Below are 27,750 nucleotides of genomic sequence, written 5' to 3'. Positions count from 1 at the left end.
AAGGCAGCCCTTCCCGCAGCCCCAGTCACCTCCGCTCCCTGTCATACACCTTCCTTGACCCGTTCCACAGGACTCTGGGCCACTTCCCCAAGGCCTCCAGGCTTGCCTCCCTCCCTGCCCACCACACTGTTGTCACCATAAAATTAAACAATGGTGGTGACGATTGGCCTGAGCCCAAAATGACCTTTAAGATTATGCCTTGTATTCAGGGTTGGCTTTTCGCTTTTAAAGAATTATTTTCTATAAAGGAAAATTTCTTTTTTGTGTTATTTTAAAACTAGAGAGACAACAGCAGACAAGTGTTGGGGGAAGCCTTACATACACCCCTAACCCAGCTCACATCTCTCCAAGCCTGAGCCCTTTCAATGATGACACCTCAAGTCCCAGAAACCTCGGGCCAAGGGGAGTCACTTCTCTGTCACCAGTTCCCGCCTCTCTCCACTGCCCTGTTTCCTTCTGCAAATATGAAGTCTACCCAGTTGTTTCATTTTCGGAGAACACTGCACGAACAAGTCTCAATCCTTTTCTTCTGTCAAGTTCCTACAAAGAATGTCTTCAAACCTGCCTCACAGCAGAATCACCTGGAAATCACTAGTTAAGTCAGAGACTTCCTGAGTCCTACCCCAGGCCCGCTGAACCAAGGCCTTCTCTCCAGTGAAAGCCTGTCTTGTCACAACGTCCATGGCAGGGACTTAGCCAGACCATCTTTTGGGCACTGCTGTCACGTTACTCATCACCACCCCTGCCCACGCAACCACTCTACTAAACCTGTTTGCAGGGGACTGACACTTTCCTCCTAAACACAAGTGTGTCCAAAACTGACACTTCTCGAAGTGCCTCTGGGCCCTGTAGCACAGCCGAGTTGTCCACTGCAGGAGAGAGAGGGGGGCCCTAGCGGGGAGCTGAGGCTCTCTGCCCTGGTGAATCTGCTACACACACACCCATGTAGAGTGGCCATGATTTTAGGGCTCCCCCCCATTTTATTATAAAAACATAGAGAACAGTTGAAAGAACCATACAGTTAACAATTATACATTCCAGATTCTACAACTGTTTTGTTACATATATTATCTATCGTTCAAAAAAAAAAAATCTCTATCCCTTTATCCATCTAAAAATCATCTTATTTGTTGTGCATTTCCAGGCAATTTGCAAACACGGGATCTTAGTCTTTAAATATAATTCAGGTAGGCCCTGGCCAGTTGGCTCAGTGGAAGAGCATTGGCCTGGTCGGTGGATGTCCCAGGTTCAATTCCCAGCCAGGGCACACAGAAGTGACCGTCTGATGCTCCTCCCCCCTCCCCCTTTTCTTTCTCTCTTCTCCTCCCACAGCCACGGCTTGGTTGGAGCAAGTTGGTCCCAGGCACTAAGGTTGGCTCCATGGCCTTGCCTCAGGCACAGTTGCCTGAGCAACAGCCCCAGATGGACAGAGCATTGCCCCATAGGGGGCTTGACTGGTGGATCCCAATCAGAGCACATTCGGGAGTCTGTATCTCTGCCTCCCAGCTTCTCACTTAAGAGGAGGAAGAAGGAAAAAAAAGGGGGGGAAATATATATATAATATAAAATTCAAGTGGAACAGCTCCACTTAGCCATAACTAGTGTTAAACCAAAAATCATTCATGGCAAAGTTTTTCTGAAAGGCTTTATTGACCCACACGCTAGTCAGAAAAGAACCAGGCCCTGGGAATGAAGTCTAAACCACCAGCAGCAGGCTAGGTGAGGGAGGCCATGTGTCTGCAGTCCTAGGTTGATGGGCTCTTTTATGCAAACAACTTGGGGAAAATGTACACTGTTTTGAAAGTATTTACAGATAAAGGGGGTGGGAGAATTGAAGCCTGGCTAGTTCTGGGACAAGAGCCGAGTCCCAGAGGAAGAAGTGTTTGTTCTTTAGGCTGGTTGTGGGCAATCTGGAAACAATATTCTAGAAAGTTCATGTATCAGCAAGAACCAAAGGTGCCTGGTAGTCAGGGTGCCTGACTATTCTCTTTAGATAATCGGGAAATAAGTCAGTTTCAACATACACTCAGGAATGTAAGCAGTCCTTCGTTGTGCCCTCCAGTTGTTAACTGATTAACCTCTTGTCTCCTCCCTCTACCCTCCAGCCTGCTGTAATTCGGGACATCCCAGAATTTTCTTCTTGTCATTAACAAAGCTCAACCTTACTTCAAAATGCTTGCCATGAGAATGATAAATTCAAAAAAATTTAAAATGACCTAGCGTGCGGAGGACCCGGGTTCGATTCCCGGCCAGGGCACACAGGAGAAGCGCCCATTTGCTTCTCCACCCCTCCGCCGCGCTTTCCTCTCTGTCTCTCTCTTCCCCTCCCGCAGCCAAGGCTCCATTGGAGCAAAGATGGCCCGGGCGCTGGGGATGGCTCTGTGGCCTCTGCCTCAGGTGCTAGAGTGGCTCTGGTCGCAACATGGCGACGCCCAGGATGGGCAGAGCATCGCCCCCTGGTGGGCAGAGCTCCGCCCCATGGTGGGCGTGCCGGGTGGATCCCGGTCGGGCGCATGCGGGAGTCTGTCTGACTGTCTCTCCCTGTTTCCAGCTTCAGAAAAATGAAAAAAATAAAAAAATAATAAAAAAAATAAAATGAAATGGAACTTAGAGGTCATCAAGAAGTGATAATTCCCCATACTTAAGTTTCTACACTGGGCCCTGGCCAGTGGCTCACTATAGTGCCAGTGGATAGTGTTGGCCCAGCGTGTGGATGTTCTGGGTTCGATTCCTGGTCAGGGCACACAGGAGAAACGCCCATCTGCTTCTCCACCCCTCCCCTCTCGCTCCCCAGGCTCCAATAGAGCGAGTTGGCCCTGGCAACTGAGGATGGCTCCATGGTCTTCGCCTCAGGTGCTGAGCAACAAAGGAACGCCCCAGATGGGCAAAGCATCAGCCCCTGGTGGGCTTGCCAGATGGATCCTGGTTGGGCACATGCGAGAATCTGTCTCAGCCTCCCTTCCTCTTACTGAATAAAAAATAAAATAAAAAAACAAAGACTTAAAATGTAAAAAGTTAAAATTTTTTTAAAAAACTGAAGCTCCCCTAATCATTGCAAAGCAGTTATTTTTTCATTTTATCTCTTCTAAAAATCAAATCCATTGTGATGTAATTTGCATACACTTTAGGAGACTATGCCTGGTGTCCACTCTGAGATGACCCTGGGTGGGGGGCTGAGTGTGGCAAGCTGGCATCTACCTGATGATGCGGTAGGAACTCACCTGCTGTGGTCTTCATAGGTGAGGGGGGCCCCAGCTCCTTGCCAAGGCCTCACCCTGCCTGGCAGCAAGAGCATTTCGTACACGCACACCCGGGCTCTGTATGGGGCCTCAGGAGGCCTCGGCCGGGGTGCTGGGCCCGTGACAGCTAGGCCCCTGGGCCTCTGGGCCAGACAGCACAGATGCAGCCGGAGCCGACGCTGCGCACCGGGTGGGGAGCCCGTGGCACGTCTCCCTGCGCCAGGCAGCAGTGCGGACTCCGGTCAGGCCTCCCTACCCACAGCCCGCTCAACAGTCCCGGGATGCTTCTGGCCTCTCCAAGCCTGTTCCTCACGGGAGTTGGGGGAAAATACTGTTCCAAGACAAAGCTGGAAATTAAATGAGACGATCCACAGGAAGCCACGATGTGGGAACTCACTTTAAGCCAGCCATGATTCCCCTCTCTGTCCCCAGGGATGCCTGCTGTCCAGGACTGTCCCCTGGCTGGCGCATCCATACCCCTTCTGGCTCTGAAGGCGCAACAACCAGGGACAGGCAGTTGGGCTAAAGCGTACTTGCATGGAGGGCTCCAAAGGACCCATTCCCCCAGCTTCAGCATCTTTCTCGGCAGAGGCAGGGCGGTGGGCTCTCCGTTGTCTTCTGAACAAGGCCCGGCACAAAGGCACCTGTCACAGCGACACCCGACCACCCCTGGTCGCAGTCCAGCCTGAAACACCACTACAGAGGGGCAGAGACCCGCCTGCCCGGCTGCTTTCCCCTCCACGTCCGGAACAGCCACAGCAGCTTTGTCGACCCTCAGTCAAGTCACAGAACAGCTGGAGACATTCCTTTGGCAAAAAAGGACACGCTCTTGTCCTGTATCTTGTACTGGTAAGTGAGGCTCCGAGCCCGCTGGGCAGCAGGCTGTGATGGTCTCCGCCATAGGATCTTCAGCTACGGTGACAGGGGAGAAGAATGAAATAGGAGCGACCCTCCAGAAAGTACCTGCTCCACTGTGACCTTCAACTGGGGGCCTCTATGACGCAACTGTCACGTGTGCCAGGCAGTAACAGAACCGACTTCCAAAACAAAGCTATTACTAAAAATAAAAAAGCTATTACTAAAAATAAAAAAGCTAACTAAAAATAAAGGTTCCTCTTTATTGCCATAGTAATATATGTTCATCACAGAAATGGAAGGAAAAAGTCACCAGAAAAAAACAGTAATTTTTGTGTCCCACTTCGGTCCCTTTTCTACACGCAGCTTAGGCCTTGTTGCCTGCACTCATGTTGAGAATAAACAGCTCAGAATTTGTGCATTCAATGCAGAGGCTCAGAAGGCTGGCTGTTTCCTTGGGTGATGTCTCAGCGGACCGGCATGCTCCGGGGGACCGAGTGCCCCAGAGCCAGCTGCCCCCCAGCAGGACCCCTTCTCACACTGTGCCGTGGGCTCTGCCCACACCGCCCCTCGGTGTTGCTTTATTTTCCAGACTGAATGACTCTGGGCCAAATCCCACCCACCCTTAACGGGTCAAGAGAGGTCTACCTGGAGCTGACCAGGACGCTGTGGGGGCGGCCCTGGGGTGACTCCAAACGGAGGCAGAGAACGGTGGCAGCCCTGGGGGGAAGCCCGGCCGCTGCACCCAGCACTGCAGAGGAGCAGCAGGGGGCGGCGGCCCCCCAGCCGGGGAAGATGCCCTGCATCCCGATTTTAAAAAGAACAGAGCTGACCTGAATATACAAGACACACTGTCGTCTCGCAAAGGAATTCTGCTATTTAGTAGTGGGCCCTGCCTTCCACTCCAGACAACTGTCTCCTCTCCAGAAGCTCTGTTCTGGTCACAAATGGGCTCACTGTCAAAAACCCTCCTTAGCGAGGGCTAAGCAGCCTTAGCAGACTTTGAGCTGCATCCACAAACTTCCCAGGTCTCTCTCCCAGTTAAAGGGACGCCCCAAGCACACAAGCCCTCACCCAACACCATCCCACGTGAGGTCTAGACTCAGGCACAGACACAAGTGGCCTGTCACCCAGCAGAAACCCGCCCCACCCCTGCGCACCTGCCCGTGGACATCCCTGCAGAAGCCGGTGGCCAGGCCCTCAGCCCGCAGGATCAGGTGGCTCTGGTGACTAAGGCCATTCAACAAGACATCATTCTCCTCATCCTCAGTGTCTCCACTGTCATGCACAAGAGCCACTATGTTTCCCTGCAACAGAGATACAAGATGGAAATCTGCTCCTGACCAGGATCGGGCACTGGGCGCCCCATGCCTCCATGCCCAGCACACCCTCTCCCACCTCTGCTGCCGCTGCAACCACCCCTCCTCTGGGGAGGACCCTTGCCTGGCTCCAATCACCCACTGGACATCGAGTCACCAGCACAACCAACCGTACTTCCAGCTCAGGTCGCTTAAAACCAAGCTCAGCTGGTGGTCCTCTGTATGTTATTAAGAAGTGTCACCATTCTGCAAGCACCCACTCATCCAGTCCCCAGTTCCCTGTGCGCACCGTGTGCCAGACCCACAGTGGGGATGAGAGACGTGGGCCCTGGACACAGACAGACACTGACAGTACAGGACACGAAGCCAGGAGAGGGGCCGCTAGGTGCTCGGGGAGCACGAAGAAGGGCTTCCCGTCTAGCCTGGGGGAGGGTCAGGGGCTTGGCACAGCTGGCCTGAGTCAGAAGGCCACCCCGAAACAGAGGGACGGGCCACCCCGTCAAAAGGGGACACTGTGAGCCTGACCTGGTGGTGGCGCAGTGGATAGAGCGTCGGACTGGGATGCGGAAGGACCCAGGTTCGAGACCCCAAGGTCGCCAGCTTGAGTGTGGGCTGATCTGGTTTGAGCAAAGCTCACCAGCTTGGACCCAAGGTCACTGGCTCCAGCAAGGGGTTGCTCGGTCTGCTGAAGGCCCGCGGTCAAGGCACATGTGAGAAAGCAATCAATGAACAACTAAGATGTTGCAACGCGCAATGAAAAACTGATGATTGATGCTTCTCATCTCTCTCCGTTCCTGTCTGCCTGTCCCTGTCTATCCCTCTCTCTGACTCACTCTCTGTCTCTGTAAAAAATAAATAAATAAATAAAAAATAAATAAATAAAAAGGGGGGGGGACACTGTGAATAAGAAGTCCTTTCATAAGAATACTGTCCAGTTGTTGAAAAGAATGAAGCAGGTCCCTGTGTTGTCAACGGGCAATGGACACCAAAAGTCCTGTGTAATGACATGGAAGAGTCCCACCGAACAGTGCGCGGCGAGCTGCCCACAGCGGCAAACTGCAGGGGACCACCGTACCTGCGGATGTGGTCGTAACTGCACACTCTCTAGAAGGATTACACCAAGGCAGACAATTCCTTTGCACGAACGCACCTATACTGTTTATTTCTTCTGCTTTTCTCTTTTAAACTACTCCAAGTTTTACCATTTCAAGTAAAAGAATTGTTTTCACAAAAAGAGGACAGTCATGGGCCGCAAAGCAAGCTGAGCTGCACAAAGTCCTTTACTCTTGTCCCCAACCCCACTGAACTCCCCCAGGCCGCTTCCACGCCCTCTGCAGAACCCTGGCTCCTGGCCCTGTGACTGCAGCCAGGAGACTCAGAGGCTCCCCAGACAGAGTCCAGGCAGGACCTGGAACAAAGCAGGAGCTCCGCAAACACTGCCAGGCGGGTGCGCCCAGCTACCTTGCTCCTTCTACCCTGCTCTGCACCCTCAGCCTGCCCACGCCGTGCCAATGTCCGCAGTTCCCAGCTGCCCGTCACTGAGTGGCCATGGTGGGCCAGACACTATGGGCGTTACCAAGTTCATCTCATTTATTGATAATCTTGCATTCGGGTTCCCGAGAGGTGACACCACAGCCATTGCTATTGTTCAGGTTGGTCTGCTGTTATTGTTAAAAATCTCTATTATGGCCCTGGCCAGTTGGCTCAGCGGTAGAGCGTCGGCCTGGCATGCGGGGGACCCAGGTTCAATTCCCAGCCAGGACACACAGTGGAAGCGCCCATTTGCTTCTCTACCCCCCCCTCCTTCCTCTCTGTCTCTCTCTTCCCCTCCCGCAGCCAAGGCTCCATTGGAGCAAAGATGGCCTGGGCGCTGGGGATGGCTCCTTGGCCTCTGCCTCAGGCACTAGAGTGGCTCTGGTCGCAACAGAGCGACACCCCGGAGAGGCAGAGCATCGCCCCCTGGTGGGCAGAGCATCGCCCCTGGTGGGCGTGCCGGGTGGATCCTGGTCGGGCGCATGCGGGAGTCTGTCTGACTGTCTCTCCCCGTTTCCAGCTTCAGAAAAAATACAAAAAAAAAAAAAAAAATCTCTATTACGCCTCCCTCGGCCAGAGAGCAGTGAATAGAGCATCCTCCCAGAGCACCAAGGTCACTGGTTCGACACCCAGGTCACCAGTTTGAGCCTCGGTCAGGGTATGAGAAGCAATCAATGGGTGCACAAAGTAGAACAATGAGTAGATGCTTCTCTCTTTTTCTCCCTTTCCCTCGCTCTCCCTCTTCTTTGCTCTTTCAAGAAAACCTCTATTATGAGAACATCTCTATTTCTGCCTAATAATTTGACAATAAAGATTACAACCTACGCTTGCCTTGCGCCTCACAGATTTTAAAGCAGTTTACACCCATTATCTCAGCTGATCTTCTAAGCACACTCCGAGGGGTAATGACCTGCCCCAGGACGCACAGGCAGTGCTGCTGGGCTGGGACTGCAAGGGACCACACATGGCCTTCCTATTCCATACAGTGCTCATCGTCCCTCTAAGTGGGAGGGCTCCGTTTCTGAGCACTAGCAGGTAGAGGAGAACAGGAAGGGTGGACCGAAAGTTTTCTGAACCTGCCACAAGTCCAAGCAACTAAACAAGAAGATCACTGCAAGCCAGGGAGGTGTGGACACATCTGGGCCCTCGGCTGTCAGGGCGAAGCGCGGGGAGCAGGCCCATCGGTACCTGTAGTTTCCAGCAAACGGCGGCTCTGCAGTAGTGGACGAGGTCCAGCACGGCCACCGCCCCCACGCCCAGGCTCAGCAGCACGCTGAGGTCATCCACCAGCAGTACCGGGCACGTCCAGGCAGCCTCCTCACGGTCCACAGGCTTCAGCGCCGCCTGCACAAACTCATACAGGGGCTGCAGGTTCCCAGCGTGGGCCTCCCTGGGACACAGGGCAAAAGTCACCAGAGTTCACTTTCTCTACAAATGTCTGTCTTGGGCTGAGCAGCACCACAGGGCTGAGAAGAGGCAAAGAACTGGGTCCCAGTCCTTGGCACCAAGGAGTTCATGACTGGTTGGCAAAAAAAAAAAAAGGCATGTGCATGCATTGTAAGTTCTATTTCAACTCAAATACGCCTAGAGGCCAATAGGCACAAAGCACCATGCTACGAACAAAAAATAAACAGCCTCCCAGGTCTATAAGAGACACCACACTGAGTTTAAGGAACCTGGAAGATTAATTTAACAGCAATTCAGTCCTGGCTGGGTAGCTCAGTTGGTTAGAGTGTCATCCCAAGGTTGTGGGTTCGATCCCCAGTCAGGGCACATACAAAAGTCAACCAGTGGGGCCCTGGATGGGTAGTTTAGTAGATAGAGCGTTGTCCTGGCACGCTGAGGTTATAGGTTCGATCCCTGGTCAGGGCATACACAAGAAGCAATCATGCCTGAGAAGGCGGTGGTGCAGTGGATAGAGCATCAGACTGGGATGCAGAGGACCCAGGTTCGAGACCCCAAGGTTGCCAGCTTGAGTGCAGGCTCATCTGGTTTGAGCAAGGCTCACCAGTTTGGACCCAAGGATGGAACAAGGGGTTACTCGGTCTGCTGTAGCCCCACGGTCAAGGCACATATGAGAAAGCAATCAATGAACAACTAAGGTGTTGCAACGAAAAACTGATGATTGATGCTTCTCATCTCTCTTTGTTCCTGTCTGTCCTGTCTATCCCTCTCTCTGACTGTCTCTGTAAAAAAAAAAAAAAGGCCCTGGCGGGTTGGCTCAGTGGTAGAGCGTCGGCCTGGCGTGCGGAAGTCCTGGGTTCGATTCCCGGCCAGGGCACACAGGAGAAGCCCCCATCTGCTTCTCCACCCCTCCCCCTCTCCTTCCTCTCTGTCTCTCTCTTCCCCTCCCGCAGCCAAGGCTCCACTGGAGCAAAGATGGCCCAGGCGCTGAGGATGGTTCTGTGGCCTCTGCCTCAGGCACTAGAGTGGCTCTGGTCTCAACAGAGCAAGCCTCGAATGGGCAGAGCATCGCCCCCTGGTGGGCGTGCCGGGTGGATCCCGGTCGGGCGCATGCGGGAGTCTGACTGCCTGCCTCCGTTTCCAGCTTCAGAAAAATATGAGGAAAAAAAAAAAAAAAAGTAGCAGCCAAGAGCACAACTACGTGGAACAACGAGTTGAGCTTCTCTCCCTCCCCCTCACCCTTTCTTTCTCTCTCTCTCAAGTCAATGGAAAAAAAAAGAGCCAACCAGTGAATGCATAAATAAATAGAACAAAAATTGATGTCTCTCTCTCACTCTCTTCTCTCTCCTCTCAAATTAATAAATAAATTTTTTTTTCAAATTTAAAAACAGCAATTCAGGTGGGTGGTGGTGAGGGGCACTGGTCCACGGGCTGCTGTGTGTGTAAGAGATCTGATTTGTCTCTGAGCAAGCTGGCCCGGACACCCCAGTCTCCCCAGAGACCACCCTCAACAGTCATTTCCCAGAAATAGAGCTTCAAAAGGCACCAGGGCCCTGGCCGGTTGGCTCAGCGGTGGAGCGTCCACCTGGCGTGCAGGAGTCCCAGGTTTGATTCCCAGCCAGGGCACACAGGAGAGGCGCCCATCTGCTTCTCCACCCCTCCCCCTCTCCTTCCTATCTGTTTCTCTCTTCCCCTCCCACAGCTGAGGCTCCATTGGAGCAAAAGACAGCCCGGGCACTGGGGATGGCTCCTTGGCCTCTGCCCCAGGCGCTAGAGTTGGCTCTGGTCGCGACAGAGCGCCGCCCGGGAGGGGCAGAGCATCGCCCCCCTGGTGGGCGTGCCAGGTGGATCCCGGTCGGGCGCATGCGGGAGTCTGTCTGACTGCCTCCCCGTTTCCAGCTTCAGGGGAAAAAAAAAAAAAAAAGGCACCAGACATGGGGCCCAGGCAGCTGCCCGCCTGCCCCACGGTCCAGGGCTGAGCCCCGCTAACAGCAGGACAACCCTCCACAACCATGGTCAGTGGAACCAGGCCCATCATTCAGACAAGGACACCAGGCTCAGAGATGTGAAGAGCTGTGTGCGAGGTCACATAAAGGGTCAGGGCCTTGGCTTTCCGACTCCACACGGCCTCCCCGCCACCGCATGAGGCCGAGTCTCAGAGAGGGCACGAGGGCAGAGGAAGAAGAGCAGCCCGGTGGGGGTCTGCACAGAGCCATGCCTGTGGCTGAGGCTCCGAGAGGACGAGGCACAGAAAACCAAACCAGCGGCCAACATTCTTTCTGTTCAAGGGCCAACAGTATTTTAAGGCTTGTAGGTTATATGTTCTCTGTCCCAGTGGCTCAACTCTGCTGTCACAGTGTAAAACAGCCAGGCACAGTATGTGAAAAAATGAATGTGACTATTTCAATAAAACTTTATTTACAAAAGCAGGTAGCTGGCCCTTGGCCTGTAGTTTCCGGACCCCTACATTAAGCCAAGAACAGGACAAAGGTGTGTGCCACTGCTCTGTGCCAGAGTTGGAAAAACCAGCAAAGTGGACCGTTCTACCACATGCTCAGCAAATAATGCTTCCTACAGCTTTGAGACAGCCAGCCACCATCTGGCCCATGGGAGGAGCCCACGGCTTTGCAGTAATGCTGCAATACCAGGGACGTGTCTGACTCCTGAAGCCAGGTCTGCCCTCTCACAACCGAAGAAGGAACCCCACAGCAACCCCTGTCTGGGCCTACCTACCAGGAGTGCACATCTGGGCTGAGCTGCCAGCTGACTGACCTGAGGAAGTGCAGGGGGTGTGCCTCCTCCTCAGCCCGGAAGAAAACGTCCACTGATGACTTGAGACCCTCAAGGAACACGAGCTGCCCGCGTTCCCGTGCTGCGGTCAGGCTGACACCCTAAGCACAACAAAAAGGAGAGTGAGCCAGGTGCCTTGCAGGGGAAGCCATCGGGGGCCTTGACTCAAGCTCATAGGAGGACACAGAGCACGTTCCAAACCCTGCAAACGTGCCCTGTCCACCACCTAAGAGGTCTGTCTTCTCTCCCTGGCGTTCCCTACCCTCAATGCCACTGTTTTCAGATGTGTCTTTTTTTTTAAAAAGATTTTATTTATTCATTATAGAGAGAGGAGAGAGAGAGAGAGAGAGAGAAGGGGGGAGGAGCAGGAAGCATCAACTCCCATATGTGCCTTGACCAGGCAAGCCCAGGGTTTTGAACCGGCAACCTCAGCGTTTCCAGGTTGACGCTTTATCCACTGCACCACCACAGGTCAGGCTGTTTTCAGATGTGTCTTTACATTTCATTGTTACTTTTTAAAAAACTTTAAATCTTTTGTTCATATGTTTATTTTTATGATTACTCAGCACAAGCTTTTAATTTTACAATATTAGTATAGAGTCCTTTCCAAATGCACATATTTATAAAATTAAGCACATTTAAAAACAGTAAATAAAGCCCTGGCTGGATAGCTCAGGTGGTTGGAGCATCATCCTGAAGTACAACGGTTGCCAGTTCGATCCCCAGTCAGGGCACATTCAGGAACAGATCTCGATGCTCCTGTCTCTCCTTCCCTCTTTCTCTAAAAAAATCAATCAAATAAACATTTAAAAAATCAAGCCCAAGGTCACTGGCTTGAGCAAGGGGTCACTTGCTCTGCTGTAGCTCCCTGGTCAAGGCACATATGAGAAAGCAATCAATGAACAACTAAGGAGTCGCAACAAAGAATTGATGCTTCTCATCTGTCTCGCTTCCTGTCTGACCCTATCTGTCCTTCTCTGTCTCCGTCACAAAAACAGTAAATAAGTAACAAAAGAAGGGTAGGAGATCGGCCTAGCGTGCGGAGGACCCAGGTTCGATTCCCGGCCAGGGCACACAGGAGAAGCGCCCATTTGCTTCTCCACCCCTCCGCCGCGCTTTCCTCTCTGTCTCTCTCTTCCCCTCCCGCAGCTAAGGCTCCATTGGAGCAGAGATGGCCCGGGCGCTAGGGATGGCTCTGTGGCCTCTGCCTCAGGCGCTAGAGTGGCTCTGGTCGCAATATGGCGGCGCCCAGGATGGGCAGAGCATCGCCCCCTGGTGGGCAGAGCGTAGCCCCTGGTGGGCGTGCCGGGTGGATCCCGGTCGGGCGCATGCGGGAGTCTGTCTGACTGTCTCTCCCCGTTTCCAGCTTCAGAAAAATGAAAAAAAAAAAAAGGAAAAAAAAAAAAAAAAAGAAGGGTAGGAGAATGACAGTCTCTGTTGCAACTACTCAACTCTGCTACTATAGAGCAAAAGCAGCCATAGACAATTCATAAACAAATGAGTGTAGCTGTGTTCCAATAAATCTTTATTGCCTGGCCTGCGGTGGCACAGCGGACAGAGCATGGACCTGGAATGCTGAGGTCGCCGGTTTAAAACCCTGGGCTTGCCTGGTCAAGGCACATATGACAAGGAACAACTAAAGGGAAGCAACTATGAGTTGAGACTTCTCATTCCCGCCCCTGCCCCTCTTCTCTATATAAAATCTTAAAAAAACGCTTTATTTACAAAACATGGGGAAGGGGGCAGACTAGAGTTTGTCAACCCTTTCCCTAACAAAAACTTCTTTTTTCGAGCAGGGGGGGGGGGGAGAGAAAGACGAGAAGCATCAACTTATAGTTGCATCACTTTAGTTGTTCATTGATTATTTCTTATACAAGCCTTGACCTAGGTGGGGGAGGTGCTCCAGCCAAGCCAGTGACCCCTTGCTCAAGCCAGCGACCTTGGAATCATGTCGAATCCTGCATTCAAGCTGGCAACCCCATGTTCAAGCTGGCGAGCATGCGCTCAAGCCAGACGACCTGGCTCTCAAGCTGGGGATCTTGGGTTTCGAACCTGGGACCTCAGCATCCCAGGTCAATGCTCTATCCACTGTGCCACCACCACTCAGGTCAGAACTTCTCAAATATGGTTCTTCATGAACCACCCAATTAAAAATCTTGAGATACCGCCTGACCAGGTGGTGGCGCAGTGGATAGAGCGTCAGACTGGGATGCAGAGGACCCAGGTTCAAGACCCCAAGGTCGCCAGCTTGAGCGTGGGCTCATCTGGTTTGAACAAAGCTCACCAGCTTGGACCCAAGGTCGCTGGCTTGAGCAAGGGGTGACTTGGTCTGCTGAAGGCTCACAGTCAAGGCACATATGAGAAAGTAATCAATGAACAACTAAGGTGTTGCAAAAAAAACCTGATGGTTGATGCTTCTCATCCCTCTCTGTTCCTGTCTGTCTGTTCCTATCTATCCCTCTCTCTGACTCTCTCTCTGTCTGTAAAAAAAAAAAAAAAAAAAAAATCTTGAGATACCTGATTAAAATGCAGAACCCTGAACCCTACTCCAGAACCAGAAATTTCAGGGATAGAGCCCAAGAACCTGCATTTCAACAAACACCCAGGGATGGTGACACAGTCTAAATCTGCAACCACTGCTCTGTCTGCACAGAAACAGGTGACATGCTCCTAGCCCAGGTCTCCACTGCTCATTCACTCACTACGGACTTCCATTAGTTCCTACGGACTTCCACTAGTTCCTACGGACTTCCATTAGTTCCTACGGACTTCCGTTAGTTCCTACGGACTTCCACTAGTTCCTACGGACTTCCATTAGTTCCTACGGACTTCCGTTAGTTCCTACGGACTTCCGTTAGTTCCTACGGACTTCCATTAGTTCCTACGGACTTCCATTAGTTCCTACGGACTTCCATTAGTTCCGACAGCCACCCCTGGCAGAGAGGGGCTCCTGATCACCACCTCTGCCCTTGCTCACTGCCATTCCACTCCTGTCAGTGCAGTAACTCACCAGGAGTGTATGGAAGTGTACAGAGTACAGCAGTTGACTCTAGTGCTCTCCCTGCCCATTACTGTGCTGATGCCAACTCCAAGGTAACAGAAAATGCAGCCAGTCTGGACATGAGAGCACACAGCTTTCACAGATGCCAAGGCACAGGCCTGGAACGCAACATGCGTTCTTGACACGACTGCTCTCCCTGAGTTCATGCTGACCTCTTAACACAGGGACTTCTTCCTTGTCTATAAAGAACGAGAGTCTACCCCTCTCTCACCCTCTCGTGTGTTTCCCTATGTCAGAGAAGAGGCAGTGACTTGGCCCAACAGCAAGACCCCATTTCAAAGATCACTGCTGATCGGCCCTGGTCGGTTGGCTCAGCGGTAGAGCATCGGCCTGGCGTGTGGGGGACCCGGGTTCGATTCCCGGCCAGGGCACACAGGAGAAGCGCCCATTTGCTTCTCCACCCCCACCCCCTCCTTCCTCTCTGTCTCTCTCTTCCCCTCCCGCAGCCAAGGCTCCATTGGAGCAAAGATGGCCCGGGCGCTGGGGATGGCTCCTTGGCCTCTGCCCCAGGCGCTAGAGTGGCTCTGGTCGCGGCAGAGCGAAGCCCCGGAGGGGCAGAGCATCGCCCCCTGGTGGGCAGAGCGTCGCCCCTGGTGGGCATGCCGGGTGAATCCCAGTCAGGCGCATGCGGGAGTCTGTCTGACTGTCTCTCCCCGTTTCCAGCTTCAGAAAAAAAAAAAAAAAAAAGAAGATCACTGCTGATCGATGACTAGGTTCTTTCCCTGTCTGAGGCTGGCCTAGCAAAACAGAAACCTGGCCTAGCAAAACCTCAGTGCATCCCCCAGGTCACAGGTAATAGCCCAGGCGAGGCCAAGAGGTCCATCAGTCTCTTGGCCATCACATTATTGCCTGTATTTACCTGATAAAATGAGGTATAGGCCTGACCTGTGGTGGCGAGGTGGATAAAGCATCAACCTGGAACACTGAGGTTGCCGGTTAGAAACCCTGGGCTTGCCTGGTCAAGGCACATACAGGAAGCAACTACTATGAGTTGATATTCCCTGCTTCTCCCTTCCGTTGTTCTCTCTCTCTCTCCTCTCTCTAAAAATCAATAAATAAAATTTAAATATATATGTATGTATGTATGTGTGTGTGTGTGTGTATATATTTATATATATATATGAAGTAGAAAAGCTTAAAAAAAAAAAAAGAGGTACAGATGACAAAAGTCCCTCTCCCCACATCTGAGTCCTAAGCCCTGGACTTAAGGAGAGCCAGTGGCAGCCAGTCAACTTGGTGGCAGGCCAAGTTGTGGTCTCCAACTCAGCAGGGCTAACATGAGAGCCACATGGAGAAGGAGAACACCTTAACCCGTCCAGAGTCAGTGGAGAGGGGTTAATTAATTAACAACAGATCCGGCTCTATAAACTCGAACAAAACATGAGGAGCTGCTGCCTAACCCTTCAGATAAAGGATCCCACCCTTTCCTTAGTCCTCCCGTGCTAAGGTCTCTAAACCCAGACAGGGAAGCCCAGGCTTCAAGCACACTCACACATGCGTGACACACGCACTTACAAAGGGATCTCACCACGGACGTCTAAAATACTTACCAGCTTCTGCCCCACGATGTTGTAGTGACTGAACGACTGGACGAGTGCCACAAAACAGACTTTACAATTAGCTGGAAAACAAAATAAATTGGTTTTAATAATGTCTCTATTTGCAATCAGTCCTACCTCTGGAAACAAAAGCATTGAGGCAGGTCTTAGAGACCCAGAGGTCTTGCAAACTAATATACCCAAGTTGATTCTAAAATGCAATTCTTTTCCATAATAAATAATTATACTTTTCTCATTCATTTTGAGATGTACTGCTGTTAGATGTATTACTGGGTATCTTATTTTTCCCTACTATAAATAAGTTATAGTCTTTAAAAAATAATATTTTTCTGCCTGACCAGGCGGTGGCACAGTGGATGGAGCGTCAGACTAGGATGCAGAAGACCCAGGTTCGAGACCCTGAGGTCGCCAGCTTGAGCGTGGGCTCATCTGGTTAGAGCAAAAGCTCACCAGCTTGAACCCAAGGTCACTGGCTCCAGCAAGGGGTTACTCGGTCTGCTGAAGGCCCGCGGTCAAGGCACATATGAGAAAGCAATCAATGAACAAGGTGTCGCAATGTGCAATGAAAAACTAATGATTGATGCTTCTCATCTCTCCGTTCCTGTCTGTCTGTCCCTGTCTATCCCTCTCTCTGACTCACTGTCTCTGTAAAAAAATAAAAATTAGCCCTGGCCGGTTGGCTCAGTGGTAGAGCGTCGGCCTGGCGTGCAGAAGTCCCGGGTTCGATTCCCGGCCAGGGCACACAGGAGAGGTGCCCATCTGCTTCTCCACCCCTCCCCTTCTCCTTCCTCTCTGTCTCTCTCTTCCCCTCCCGCAGCCGAGGCTCCACTGGAACAAAGATGGCCTGGGCTCTGGGGATGGCTCCTCAGCCTCTGCCCCAGGCGCTAGAGTGGCTCTGGTCGCAACAGAGCGACCCCCCAGAGGGGCAGAGCATCGCCCCCTGGTGGGCAGAGCGTCGCCCCCTGGTGGGCATGCCAGGTGGATCCTGGTCGGGCGCATGCGGGAGTCTGTCTGTCTCTCCCCGTTTCCGGCTTCAGAAAAATACAGAAAAAAAAAAAAATTAAAAAAAAAAATTCTGTTTGTTGTTGGTGTACAGGGGTACAATTAATATATTTTTTAAGATTTTATTTATTCATTTTAGAGAGAAGAGAAAGAGAGAAGGGGGGAAGGAACAGAAAGCATCTACTCCCATATGTGCCTTAACCAGGCAAGCCCAGGGTTTCAAACCAGCGACCTCAGTGTTTCAGGTCAACTCTTTATTCACTGCGCCGCCACAGGTCAGGCACAATTAATTTTTTTTTTTTTTTTTGCATTTTTCTGAAGCTGGAAACAGGGAGAGACAGTCAGACAGACTCCCGCATGCGCCCGACCGGGATCCACCCGGCACGCCGGGCCACAATTAATTTTTTAAACTGGTCCTATATCCAAGAGGAAGTAAAGGAAACACAAAGAAGCTCTAGCTACCTTACTGCACATAATTAATTCTAATACTTTAGCTGTAGATTCTCATGCTCTTTCTGTGCTGACAATAACATCATCTGGAAAAGAAAACAACTTTCAAAGCTATAAATTATTGTGATTAAGAGTGCCAAAGGTGCCCTGGCCGGTTGGCTCAGCGGTAGAGCATTGGCCTGGTGTGCGGGGGACCCGGGTTCAATTCCCGGACAGGGCACATAGGAGACGCGCCCATTTGCTTCTCCACCCCCCCTCCAAAAAAAAAAAAAAAAAAGAACTGCCTGACCTGTGGTGGCGCAGTGGGATAAAGCATTGACCTGGAAGTGCTGAGGTCGCCGGTTCAAAAAAACCCTGAGCTTGCCTGGTCAAGGCACATATGGGAGTTGATGCTTCCAGCTCCTCCCTCCCTTCTCTCTCTCTGTCTCTTCCTCTCCTCTCTAAAATGAATAAATAAACAAACAAACAAAAAAATAAATAACCAAACTTAAAAAAAAAAAAAAACTAATTAAAAAAAAAAAAGAGTGCCAAAGGTTATTCTCTATCCTGGCCTGGCTCAGTAGGGGTTCAAGGAGAATCAATTGATAAATAAGTGTTTTTTTCATTTAGCTGTTTTCTTCTTCTAATCTATTCCCATATGTAAATTACAGTGGCCATGCAGTTTTCTTCCTTTTTTTTTTTTTTATTGAACTTAGAGAGAGAGGGGAAAAGGAGAGAGGAAGAAAGAGAGAAAGAGAGAGAAACATCAATTTGTTGCTCCACCCATTTGTGCATTCATTGGTTCTTATAAGTGCCCTGACTGGGGATCAAACCTGCAACCTTGGCGTATCAGGTCAACACTCTAACCGACTGAACCACCTGGCCAGGGCTTCCCTGTGTCAATGGGTCAAGTGCCCAGAGATCTCCAAATACAGGACTGAGGAGCAAATCAACAGTAAGGACCACAGAGAGGCAGTACCTCGCAGTGGGTGGAGAAGGGAAAGATAGGACAGGGATACAGTGAGTACATGCCACTCTTTGGCAGGACTGGGTAGGAAACAAGATGGTACAAAAACCTGTTGCCTAATAAACAGTCATCTGGCTACCCAAACATCAGTAGTTAATATTATGCCTAATTTTCTTTTTCTTTTTTGCCTTAGGTTTCTTTTTCTATAGCATCAATGAGTCCCATACCTTTGAGGTAGAAGGAGAGAAAGTGGTGCACAAGGAAACTGCCATCTGTCTTAGCATCACAGAGTAGAGTCAATTTCCCCTAAAATTTAAGAGGAACACAAAAAGGTGAATCAGCTTCCCTAGAAAGAGGTCAGTTGACTGTATAAATCTAGTTAATTGTGTCAGCCCCTATGTCTCCATACTTGAAAAGTATGTGTGTAGCTGTCTGTATGTGCATATATACATATTTTATATCTATATATGTATGTATTTTACATTTATACACATATATATTCACATACACATATAATATATACACAAACATATATATTAAGATAACAAAAAAAAAGTAAAAATTATGGGGAAAAAACAATATGATCAGTATTAAATCACTTATTATGGGCAAGCATATTTCAGCTTCCACTTTGCCAAAGCAAATAAAATCCCTTTTCTTCCTCACTCACCAAGTAAGTCAGGGACCAGTCTGGGGAAGAATGAGATACTGAACAAAGGAAGCTTTTACCATCAGAATCCAACAAAAATCATAAACTGCTAAGATTGGAAAGAACCTTCAAAAAAGTCATCTGATCCAGCTTCCTCCCTATTTCTAATTGATGTCAAATCTGTCTTACAGGGTGGAAAATAGGGAAGAAATGGTTGTTGACAGAGACCTCCAATAACAAAGTTCTCCTCCGAACGGCCTTGGACACTGCTGCAGGCAGAGCTCTGATCATGGAGGGCCTGGAAAGAAAGACCTCTAAAGATGATCTCTGTACCTGTCTGCCCTGATCCAGCCACCTCTAGTTCCTTGTCAATGAAAGGGAAGGTCATGATCAAGTGGTATTAGACACACGACCTCTGCTGTTATTTTCACTTATAAAACATGAAAGATCACACTATCAGACCTTGAGGGTTACCCCCAGTGCTGTCACAACCTGGTGCCCACTTTGATCCCCCCTTCACTCTAGCCCTGGGCTGAGGACTTTGTGGTGCCAGTAGTAATTGCTATGGTAGCAAGTGCCATCTACAGGCTTGGGCAGACAGGAACTGTTGGGCAACTAGAACATCCACAATGATCTAATGAAAGCTACGATTTGCCTGCCACAATGGGGTCATAAAAAGGCTTTACACACATGGTGTGTTGGCGGCCTGGAGAAGCTTAACATTTCATTTGGAAGGCAAAGGTGATAAAATAAACCAGATATGTTCCTGAGAGAGGTAACCTCTGGGCAAACGTGAAAATTTTCAAGATGCCCCAGAGTGCAGAAAGGAGAGTGGAGAAAAGAGTGGCAAGTCTGTGGTGCCAGAGGTGGACTCGGTACAGCCCCACGCTGGCTGAGAGCAGCTTGGAAGAGCACTATTAGACACCATGAGACGGAAGAGTCGGAGTAGCAGCAACGTTCACCCCGACCTGCCCGGTGCTCCCGAGCAGAGGGAGAGTCAGGATGGTTAAGAAGCTGCTTCCCTATGAGGGGGGAAGAATCACTCTCCTCTCCTCTCAGACGATCTCCTCCAGGCGCCAGGACACCCACCCCAGTGAGCACGTTTGTGAACGTAAGTCCATCCACACGTCGGACTTGCTTTCTAGGAACTTTCATGGGCACACACGGCCTTTGAAAAGACGCGAGAAAGTCCAGAAGCCCACCACCCGCAGGTCCTGCCAGCCCAAACCTCGGGTCGGCCCTCCCTGGACTACAACTCCCAGGCACATTCTGTCTGTGGACATCGCATCTTTCCCACCCGTCCGCGTGCACTTCATCCGGGGCCGCCTTCTTCCGCCACGCTCACGGGACCCGCCTCCTTCCCCAGCGCGCGACGAATTACCTGCTCCACCCTGTCAGGGAAGGTATTGAGAAGGTTATTGAGCTCTGGGAACATTCTGAGCTCCGCAGACGAGCGTTCTGGACAGGGAACTAAAACTGCCGTGGAGACAAGGGAGGATGGAAAGCAACACAGCACTTCGATCAGCGGGAGGAGCTCCCGCGCGACCCCGCTCCGGCGAGTACTGCAGCCAATCATGAAGCCCTTCGACCTGGGCCGCCGCCGGCGCACGGCGATGACGCACATCCGGCCACTGTCCAGTGCAGGCCTCGGCCGGGCGGTACTCCACGGCGCCAGCAAGTTTGGTTCCTGGCCTGTGGACCTGTGGTGCCTGAGGCCTCCTAGTGATCTCCCCCGCAAAGTCCCACGCAGTCAGGTGTCTTCTTCCTTTCCTAGGCTTCGCTCAGTAGGTTCCCCGACACGTGCCGGTCGAGCTCATATTGTGTGTCACAGTGCTAGAAGCTTGGGCTCCCAAGGCGCCCGCTCTGGCGCAAAGCGGAGAACAAACGTAATAAACATGGAATTAAATACTGAAAACGTTCAGTGGGGTATGGGTAGGTTTTAGGATTAAAGAGACTGTCAGGGTAGGTTCACTAAATGTGATTGGAGCACACCCTCTATGCCCCTTCTTGTACTAACTGTTCCCCCTTTCTGGAAAGCTTTTTCCCAGATACTCAGCTGATGACAAAGTCCCTCACTTCCTTCAGGTCTTTGTTCAGATGTCACTTTATCAGCGAAGCCTTCCGTGAGCACCGTATTTGTAATCGCAAACCTCTCTCCAACAATTCTTTTCTCCTGCTTTTATTTTTTCCATGGCATTAATGTCTCGTATACCATATATAGGTTGTTTTATTTTATTGACTTAGAGAGAGTGAGAGGAACATCGATCTGTCCCTCTATGTGCCCGGACTGGGGATCAAACCTGCAACATCTATGCTTTGGAGGATGCTCTAACCAACTGAGCTATCCTGCCAGAGCACCATATATAGTTTTATTCTGGCCCAATCAGTCTAAGATCACCAGACACAAGCCTGTAATTGGACATAGTTTATTGACTCATCAATGAGGGAGATAGCACACCAGTGGAGGCCTGGGGACTGTCACCAAGCAAAGAGAGTTGTTTTAAGATTTGAGGAAGGGTGGAGTTCAGGTGAAATTTATATTAAGCAGTGTTTTGATAGGCTCAAAGCAGAACATAACTATGTGTAGAGGAGTCAGTATCTGGCCTGGACTGCAAAGTGGGCCCAGATTTTCTGTGGAAACTACAAGGCTGAGATGTGAAATGTAGTCACTTATCTGAAGCTCTGCACCTGAGATGGAAATTGAGGCTGCTTCTCTGTGTCTAATTGACTTGGATCCTTCAGCCCAGAAGGGAATGTTTCGTGCTTACTGATGATATAGGAGAGAGAAGCATCCCCCACCCCGGACCCCCTCATCCAGGAGCCGGCCTGCCCTCAGCTAGGTCTTGGTGTCCTCCTATTGAGCATAAACAGTTTTGAGAGAGAGGGTGGAAGGAGAGCGAGAGAGAGAGAGAGGCATCAACTCATTGTTTCACTTAGTTGTGCATTCACTAATATCTTCTTGTACATGCCCCGATTGGAGTCAAACCTTTGACTTCAGTGTGCCAGGACGACACTCTATCCACTGAGAAACCCAGCCAGAGGTCACTGAGTCTTCTTTAAGAAAGTAAGGTAATAAGGAGATTCTAGATTTTCTCCAAAGGTTTTAAGATTTTTCTTTCCACATGTAAGCCCTTAATCCACTTGTAATTGATTTTGTGTTTGGTGTGAACTAAGGGATATGGATCAATTTTGGAACTAGTGTATTCCATTTAAACTGGCTGTAATCTAATTGGTATTGTATTGAATCTTTAGATGAAGGATAGATACCTTTTAAATGTAAAAATAGCCTGACCTGTGGTGGCGCAGTGGATAAAGCATCGACCTGGAATGTTGAGGTCGCCGGTTCAATACCCTGAACTTGTCTGGTCTAAGGCACATATGGAGTTGATGCTTCCTGCTCCTCCCCCCTTTCCTTCTATCTCTCTCTCTCTCCTCTCAAAATGAATAAATAAAAAAAAATTTAATGTAAAAATATTGACTCTTCCTATATTTATCCATTTTCCTATCACCCGTGACGGGTTAGTGTTAGCTTTGTCCTACCACAAAGGGGACTCTGTGAGCATACTCAGCCATGGCTTTAGTACAGATGGGCAAGAGGTTCTCTAGTGTGCGTAGCTGGAGTTGAACTGTGGTGTCATAGGTGAAGATGAATTTACCATGATGCTAACAAAGCTAATTCTTTTTTTGTAATGTTATATTACTTTCCTTAAAGAGAATTCTTTTCCCCCTTTGTGTAAGCCTCAGATTCCAAAATACTGGGATTTGCCCCAGTCCTAGGACAGACCAGTGCAAGTACAGAACAGTCAAACAGAGGAGGCTTTGACGCAGGAAACTGGGCCAAAGGTGTTGGAAGGACTGGAGGAACAAAGCGGAGAAGGCGATTTTAATGGCAGTTAGGAAGCTGGTGCTTCCCCTAGGCTGAAGTGCCTTCCTCTGTACTGAAGGGGGCTGCAAGCCTGCTAACTATGCCTGCCAGACGCTGTCCGGCCGACTCCAGCTATATTCTGCCAAGGAAACACTAGGGAGACACTGGCAGTAGACTGGGCGGCAGGGAGAAGGAAGAAGCCGTTCTTTTTCTACTTAAGGCAGTTGTCAGCATCAGTGGGTGAATGGGCTGGAGTGGTGGTGGGGAGTTTCAGCCACAGAAGTGGGTTCCAACAGCAGCAAAGGCAGCAGCAGAGCTCCCAGGGTCTGCAGGGCTCTGAGCGCTCCCTCTTTGTCCAGCCTCCTCCCCGCCTCACCAGACCTCCAGCTCTATTTTCCTCTATGGGCCTTCTGCATGCCGTCACTTGGGATTTCCCTGCTGCATCCCTTTCCCTCCCCAGCAGCAACTGTGTCCTGGAACTCAGAGCTGGTTGGCGAGCATCTTGTGCCTTCATCTTGTTCTTCTGGGAACAGCCCTGACTCCAATGCGTCCTCCCAGCCCTAATGCATCCTTCAGCCCCGACTCTCTGCCCCTGGGGCTGGTGTCCATCACTGTTCACAAACATCATGCGGCCCAGCTCCAAACACTGCTGCATCCACATCATGGTTTCCTTGTGCTTTCCTGTCTCTAAGTTGGTTGTTTCCTCCAGGTGCTGCCTGACACCTCCGCCATCTGTAACAAGAGAGCCCCAAGCTGAAGTGAATGCACAGAACCCAAAGACCCTGGGCAAAGAAGAGAGGCTGGAAGCAGGTTTGGGTCGTCTCCCACATATCCACCAGAGTGCAGCATGCGCCAGGGAAAGCTACCGGGGAAAACCGCCCCTGGCGTTCATTCAGCAGTGGCCTCGGAGCATTTGGTCGGAAGCCCACATGCTGACAATCCTGAGCTGCCCAATCTGGAACCCCAGCAGTGGACTCCTTGTGGGCTTTCCTGCTCCGGAGTGTGCCTCCCTCAGGCACGTCCTCTTCGCCCTCACCCCTCCACGGCCCCCTCATGTTCAGGGTAAAAGCTGAGTCCTCTCATGGTCTCATGGATCCGGCCCCCTCCTGCTCTCCCGCTCATCTGCACCCCAGCCCCTCTGTGCTCCTTGCTGCTTCTCGAAGCCCCTCCCCCCCATGGCAACCATGCTCAGGCTCCAACGTGTCTGTTCCCTTTGTCAGACTCTTTCTCTACATGTCTGCAGCACCCGCTTCCTTGAACTCCTCCAAGTCTTTCCTCTGTGAGGCCTTCCCTGAGCACTTCGCATGTGCAGATGCAGGGTTGCACCGCCAGATCCCTTTTCCAGAAGGATCTATAGCAGAGTGTGCACCAGACAACTCCAGCTCTCAGATCCCTCAGGGTCCGCCTCGCTGCATAGAGCCTCCCCTGAGGTCACACCTCCCAGGGCACGGAGAGCCGTTCTGCCTGAGGCTGAGCAATGACAGCCACGCCTGCTCCAGAACCCCCCACCAAGGCTTCCCTGGACCTGCATCACAGTTAATGATCTCCCCCTCTGCCCCGTCCTGCTCCCTCCCCCTTCTTCCACGGGTGTGGACCCTGAGGTCACACCTCCCAGGGCACGGAGAGCCCATTCTGCCTGAGGCTGAGCAATGACAGCCACGCCTGCTCCAGAACCCCCCACCAAGGCTTCCCTGGACCTGCATCACAGTTAATGATCTCCCCCTCTGCCCCGTCCTGCTCCCTCCCTCTTCCTTCACGGGTGTGGACCCCACACTGTACCCCAGCGTGTGCTCCCAGAGAGCCTAACCTACCATCCCACTGGGGAAAGAGACTAGCTGGGGGTTGACCGCTGTTCTGACGGAGAGGGAGGGGGCACTGTCTGTCTCGGGGTCCCCTGGGTCCTCTCTGAGATCCCAGGCAAGTCTCTAAGGCTCCCTTAGCTCCCGGAGGCTGACTGAGCTCTGACGTGACTCCCCAGAGGTGGTTTACGTGAGAGTGCACTCTTGGCGTTGTACATTTTAGAGGCTTTGACAAATGTGTAGTGACATGTATCCACCGTGATAGTGTCATAACAGAATAGTTCTACTACCCTAACAATCCTCTGTGGTATCTATTTATCCTTCCCTTTCTCCTACCCCTTGGCAACTGCTGCTTTTCCCACTGTCTCCACAGTGTTGCCTTTCCCAGCATGCTAGATAGTTGGAACTCTACAGTACGTATGTAGCCTTTCCAGACCGGCTTCTTCCACTTGGAACACCAGGTTCTACCATGTCTTTTCACGGCTCGGTAGCTCGTTTCTTTTTGTCACTGAGTAATAGTCCATTGTGGGGATGTATTGTAGTTTATCCATCCATTCACCTACTGAAGGACATCTCAGTTGCTTCCACGTTTTGTAACTATGAATAAAGCTGCTATATAATAGCCATATGCAGGTTTGGGTGTAGATGTAAGTTTTTAACTCCTCTGGGTAAATGCCAAGCAGCACAATCGCCGGATGGTGTGGTAAGAATACAATCAGCTTTGTCAGAAACAGCCAAACTGTCTCCAAAGTGGCTGTGTCGTTTTGCATTCCCGCCAGCAAAGAATGAGCATCAATGGAATGATGTTTAATTTTATTTTCAGATAGTCCATTGCTAGTGTATAGTAAAACACGTGATTTCTGTATTTTGATCTTGTACCAGGCAACCGGACCTAAACACATTTATTAGTTTTGTGTGTATTCCTTAGGACGGTGTCTGTACAGCAGGTACAGGCCATCTATAACTGTGGTTTCACCTCTTCCTCTCCACTCTGGATGCTTTTTACTTTGTGTTCTGGCCTGACTGCCGCGGCCAGACCTGCCAGCACCATGCAGTGTCGACACTGACACACTCGGCCCACACCTCTGTCCAGCTGCCTCCTGGCCCCCTGCACCGCTCCTCCCAGCCTCTCCCAGTCCTGTCCTCCCAGTGCTACAGTCAGGTCCTCCTTCACGCCTCACTTTCTTTCATCCCCACCTTGGGTCCATCAGCAAAACCTCTTGTCTCAACCTTCAAAATACCTCGGGAAGCTGACGGACCCCATCAGCAGGCCGCGCTCAGCCGCCAGCATTGCGCGCTTGAATCGGCGCAGTAGACTGCCAGCCAGTCCTCCTGCTCCCACGCTTCCCCGGCCTCGGCCAACTGATCCTTTTAATAGCAAGTCAGAGGACATCACCCCTCTGCTAAGAACCCTCCCACGGCCCCCACCGCATTCTGAGAAAAGCCGAAGCCCTTACGTTTGCCACGTTAGTCTCCATACTTCCCATTATATACATTTTGAGAAAAGTGATTTGTACAATGAATGTTCATAACAGCTCCCTTTGTAGCAGACAGAAAGTGGAAATGAATTAAATGTCCACCAATCGGTGTATAGATAAACAGAAATAGAAAGGAACAAAATACTGATTTATTCAACACCCAATAGCATTAGGCCGAGAGAAAGAAGTCTTATCCCACACCATGTGATTCCATTTATTAGCAACCCTCGAGCAGGTAAAACCAACCCAACTAACCAAACCAACCGATGGTGGGAGAAATCCATCTCAGCGCCTTCCTGGAGGACAAAGCCCAACCCCCAGGCCAGGCAGGTGGCCCCTGGCCTAGCATTCCTCCTCCCAGGCCCTGTTCAAACCCTCCCTCCCTCACGGCCTCTATCTGGGCCTCAGTTTCAACCTCTGTAAACTCCCATGGAGGCAGACTTGGTGGCTGTACGTGTCCTTCCGAGAGGCAGATTAAGGTTGGTTGAGGCCCCAGGAGCAGAAGAAAATATCGGGCCCCTTAAAAAAAAAGAGAGACAGGGAAAATAAAAATACATGTGAACCATATTTTTAAATAAATAAAAAATATTATGTACTGTTAATGTTAAAATTGCCATAGAAAACCAAACTTGGTGTCCTTAGAAAAAAGTGTCAAGTTGGGGTTTTGCGGGACTATTCAGAAGTTGGGGTCCAAGGCGCGTGCCTGGTGCACCCGCCGTTAAATCCACCTCTGGTCCTTCCTCCCGACATCCCAGGACTCTGTGGTCCCCTGGGGAGCCAGCCTGCAGGCAGCCACGGCCCCTGGATGGGGCTCGGTGCCAGGGACCACCCATAAGAGGGGCTGGGGATCTCTGTGCTCCCCCAAAGCACAGGGCTTGGAGGGTGAGGGACCTGGCGGGCCCTTCTCACCTTTTGTTCCAGTCCTGGGGCTTTGTGAGCCAATGAAAACGCAGCCCTGAGAATAAAAGCCCCTTGTTCAGAGTGCTAAACCCTAATCCTCTTACATGTCACCAGCGGAAAGCCGGAGCTGGTGGCAGAAGGGCTGCTCTGATTTCCCTGCCAGCCTTCCCTTGTCCCACACTCTGGTGCCAGCCCAGTCCCGTCACAAAGGGCTGGCACCCTGGCCCACTAACTGCACAGCTGAATGGAATCACCACTCAGGTCTCTGATGACGAAGTGATCAGACTGTGTGCCCTGGAGGGGGCTGGACAGCCCAGGGAAATCGGAGCATCCACCCCCTCCTGAGACCTAGAGGCCGGTTCAGAGGCCCAACTCTGCCCAGTGTCCTCTGAGCAATCCAGAGTCTTGACTGGGTGATTCTGGGCTCTCTCTAGACTCAGCCATCCCTCCAGGAAGCACAGACGGAGCCCCAGCTCTCAGCTGAGCCTGACAGAGCCCTGCTGCGACTCTGCTCTGGGTCTTCCTGTCCGAGGAGTCACGGGACGGACACCTCCACCCGGGCAGGAAGCAGCACAGCACCCGTGCTGGGCAAGGCCATGCGGAGTTTGAAGAGCGACGGGGAGGTGGGCGGCTGTCTGGGGTCCGAGGAGTAGACAGGCCCTTTCAGGAGGAGGACGTGCAGTCCCGAGGACGGTGTTCCAAGGATCTGGGCACAGCGGCAGGCCACGGCCACACAGGACTGCAGGCCTGGGTGTCTGCAGTGGGGACACAGGAAGCCACAGGACAAACGGCATCGGTTTTACTTGAATATTTCGTTGGGGCTGTCATGAAAATTAAGTGAGAAAATGCTGTGTGTGCCTTGCAGAGGACTTAGCTCCAGGGCAGCTGTTGATATTACTCA

General features: G+C 51.2%; 1 protein-coding gene across 3 annotated transcripts; it reads right to left on the bottom strand.

Moving 5' to 3' along the window:
• Positions 1-1,314: 1,314 nt before the first annotated feature.
• ELP6 (elongator acetyltransferase complex subunit 6) lies at positions 1,315-22,212 on the bottom strand. Of its 3 annotated transcripts, none has more exons than XM_066245077.1 (7): positions 20,189-22,206; positions 18,386-18,464; positions 15,752-15,822; positions 11,123-11,241; positions 8,135-8,336; positions 5,255-5,401; positions 1,315-4,151 (listed from the first exon to the last, which is right to left on the bottom strand). In XM_066245077.1, exons 1-7 carry the CDS (start codon positions 20,429-20,431, stop codon positions 4,023-4,025), a joined length of 990 nt encoding a protein of 329 aa, XP_066101174.1. In that variant the 5' UTR covers positions 20,432-22,206; the 3' UTR covers positions 1,315-4,022. The 3 variants fall into 3 exon arrangements, with proteins under 3 accessions (XP_066101174.1, XP_066101175.1, XP_066101176.1); XM_066245078.1 differs by lacking the exon at positions 20,189-22,206 and adding an exon at positions 19,897-20,182; XM_066245079.1 differs by lacking the exons at positions 1,315-4,151; positions 5,255-5,401; positions 8,135-8,336 and adding an exon at positions 8,345-8,465 and having other exon boundaries at positions 20,189-22,212.
• Positions 22,213-27,750: the final 5,538 nt, after the last annotated feature.

This window comes from Saccopteryx bilineata, chromosome 10, assembly GCF_036850765.1.
Source record: "Saccopteryx bilineata isolate mSacBil1 chromosome 10, mSacBil1_pri_phased_curated, whole genome shotgun sequence".
Classification (NCBI taxonomy): Eukaryota; Metazoa; Chordata; class Mammalia; order Chiroptera; family Emballonuridae; genus Saccopteryx; species Saccopteryx bilineata.
This window is presented reverse-complemented; position numbering and strand designations above follow the sequence as displayed.

What these genes read in the sequence shown, in the direction of transcription:
- ELP6 (XM_066245077.1), bottom strand. Translation starts at nt 20,431, where the DNA reads ATGTGCGTCATCGCCGTGCGCCGGCGGCGGCCCAGGTCGAAGGGCTTC. An exon ending in TCCCTGACAGGGTGGAGCAG is followed by an intron (nt 18,465 to 20,188) that starts GTAATTCGTCGC and finishes CTTAAATTTTAG; the next exon opens with GGGAAATTGACTCTACTCTG. An exon ending in CCGTTTGCTGGAAACTACAG is followed by an intron (nt 5,402 to 8,134) that starts GTACCGATGGGC and finishes TCTCTGTTGCAG; the next exon opens with GGAAACATAGTGGCTCTTGT.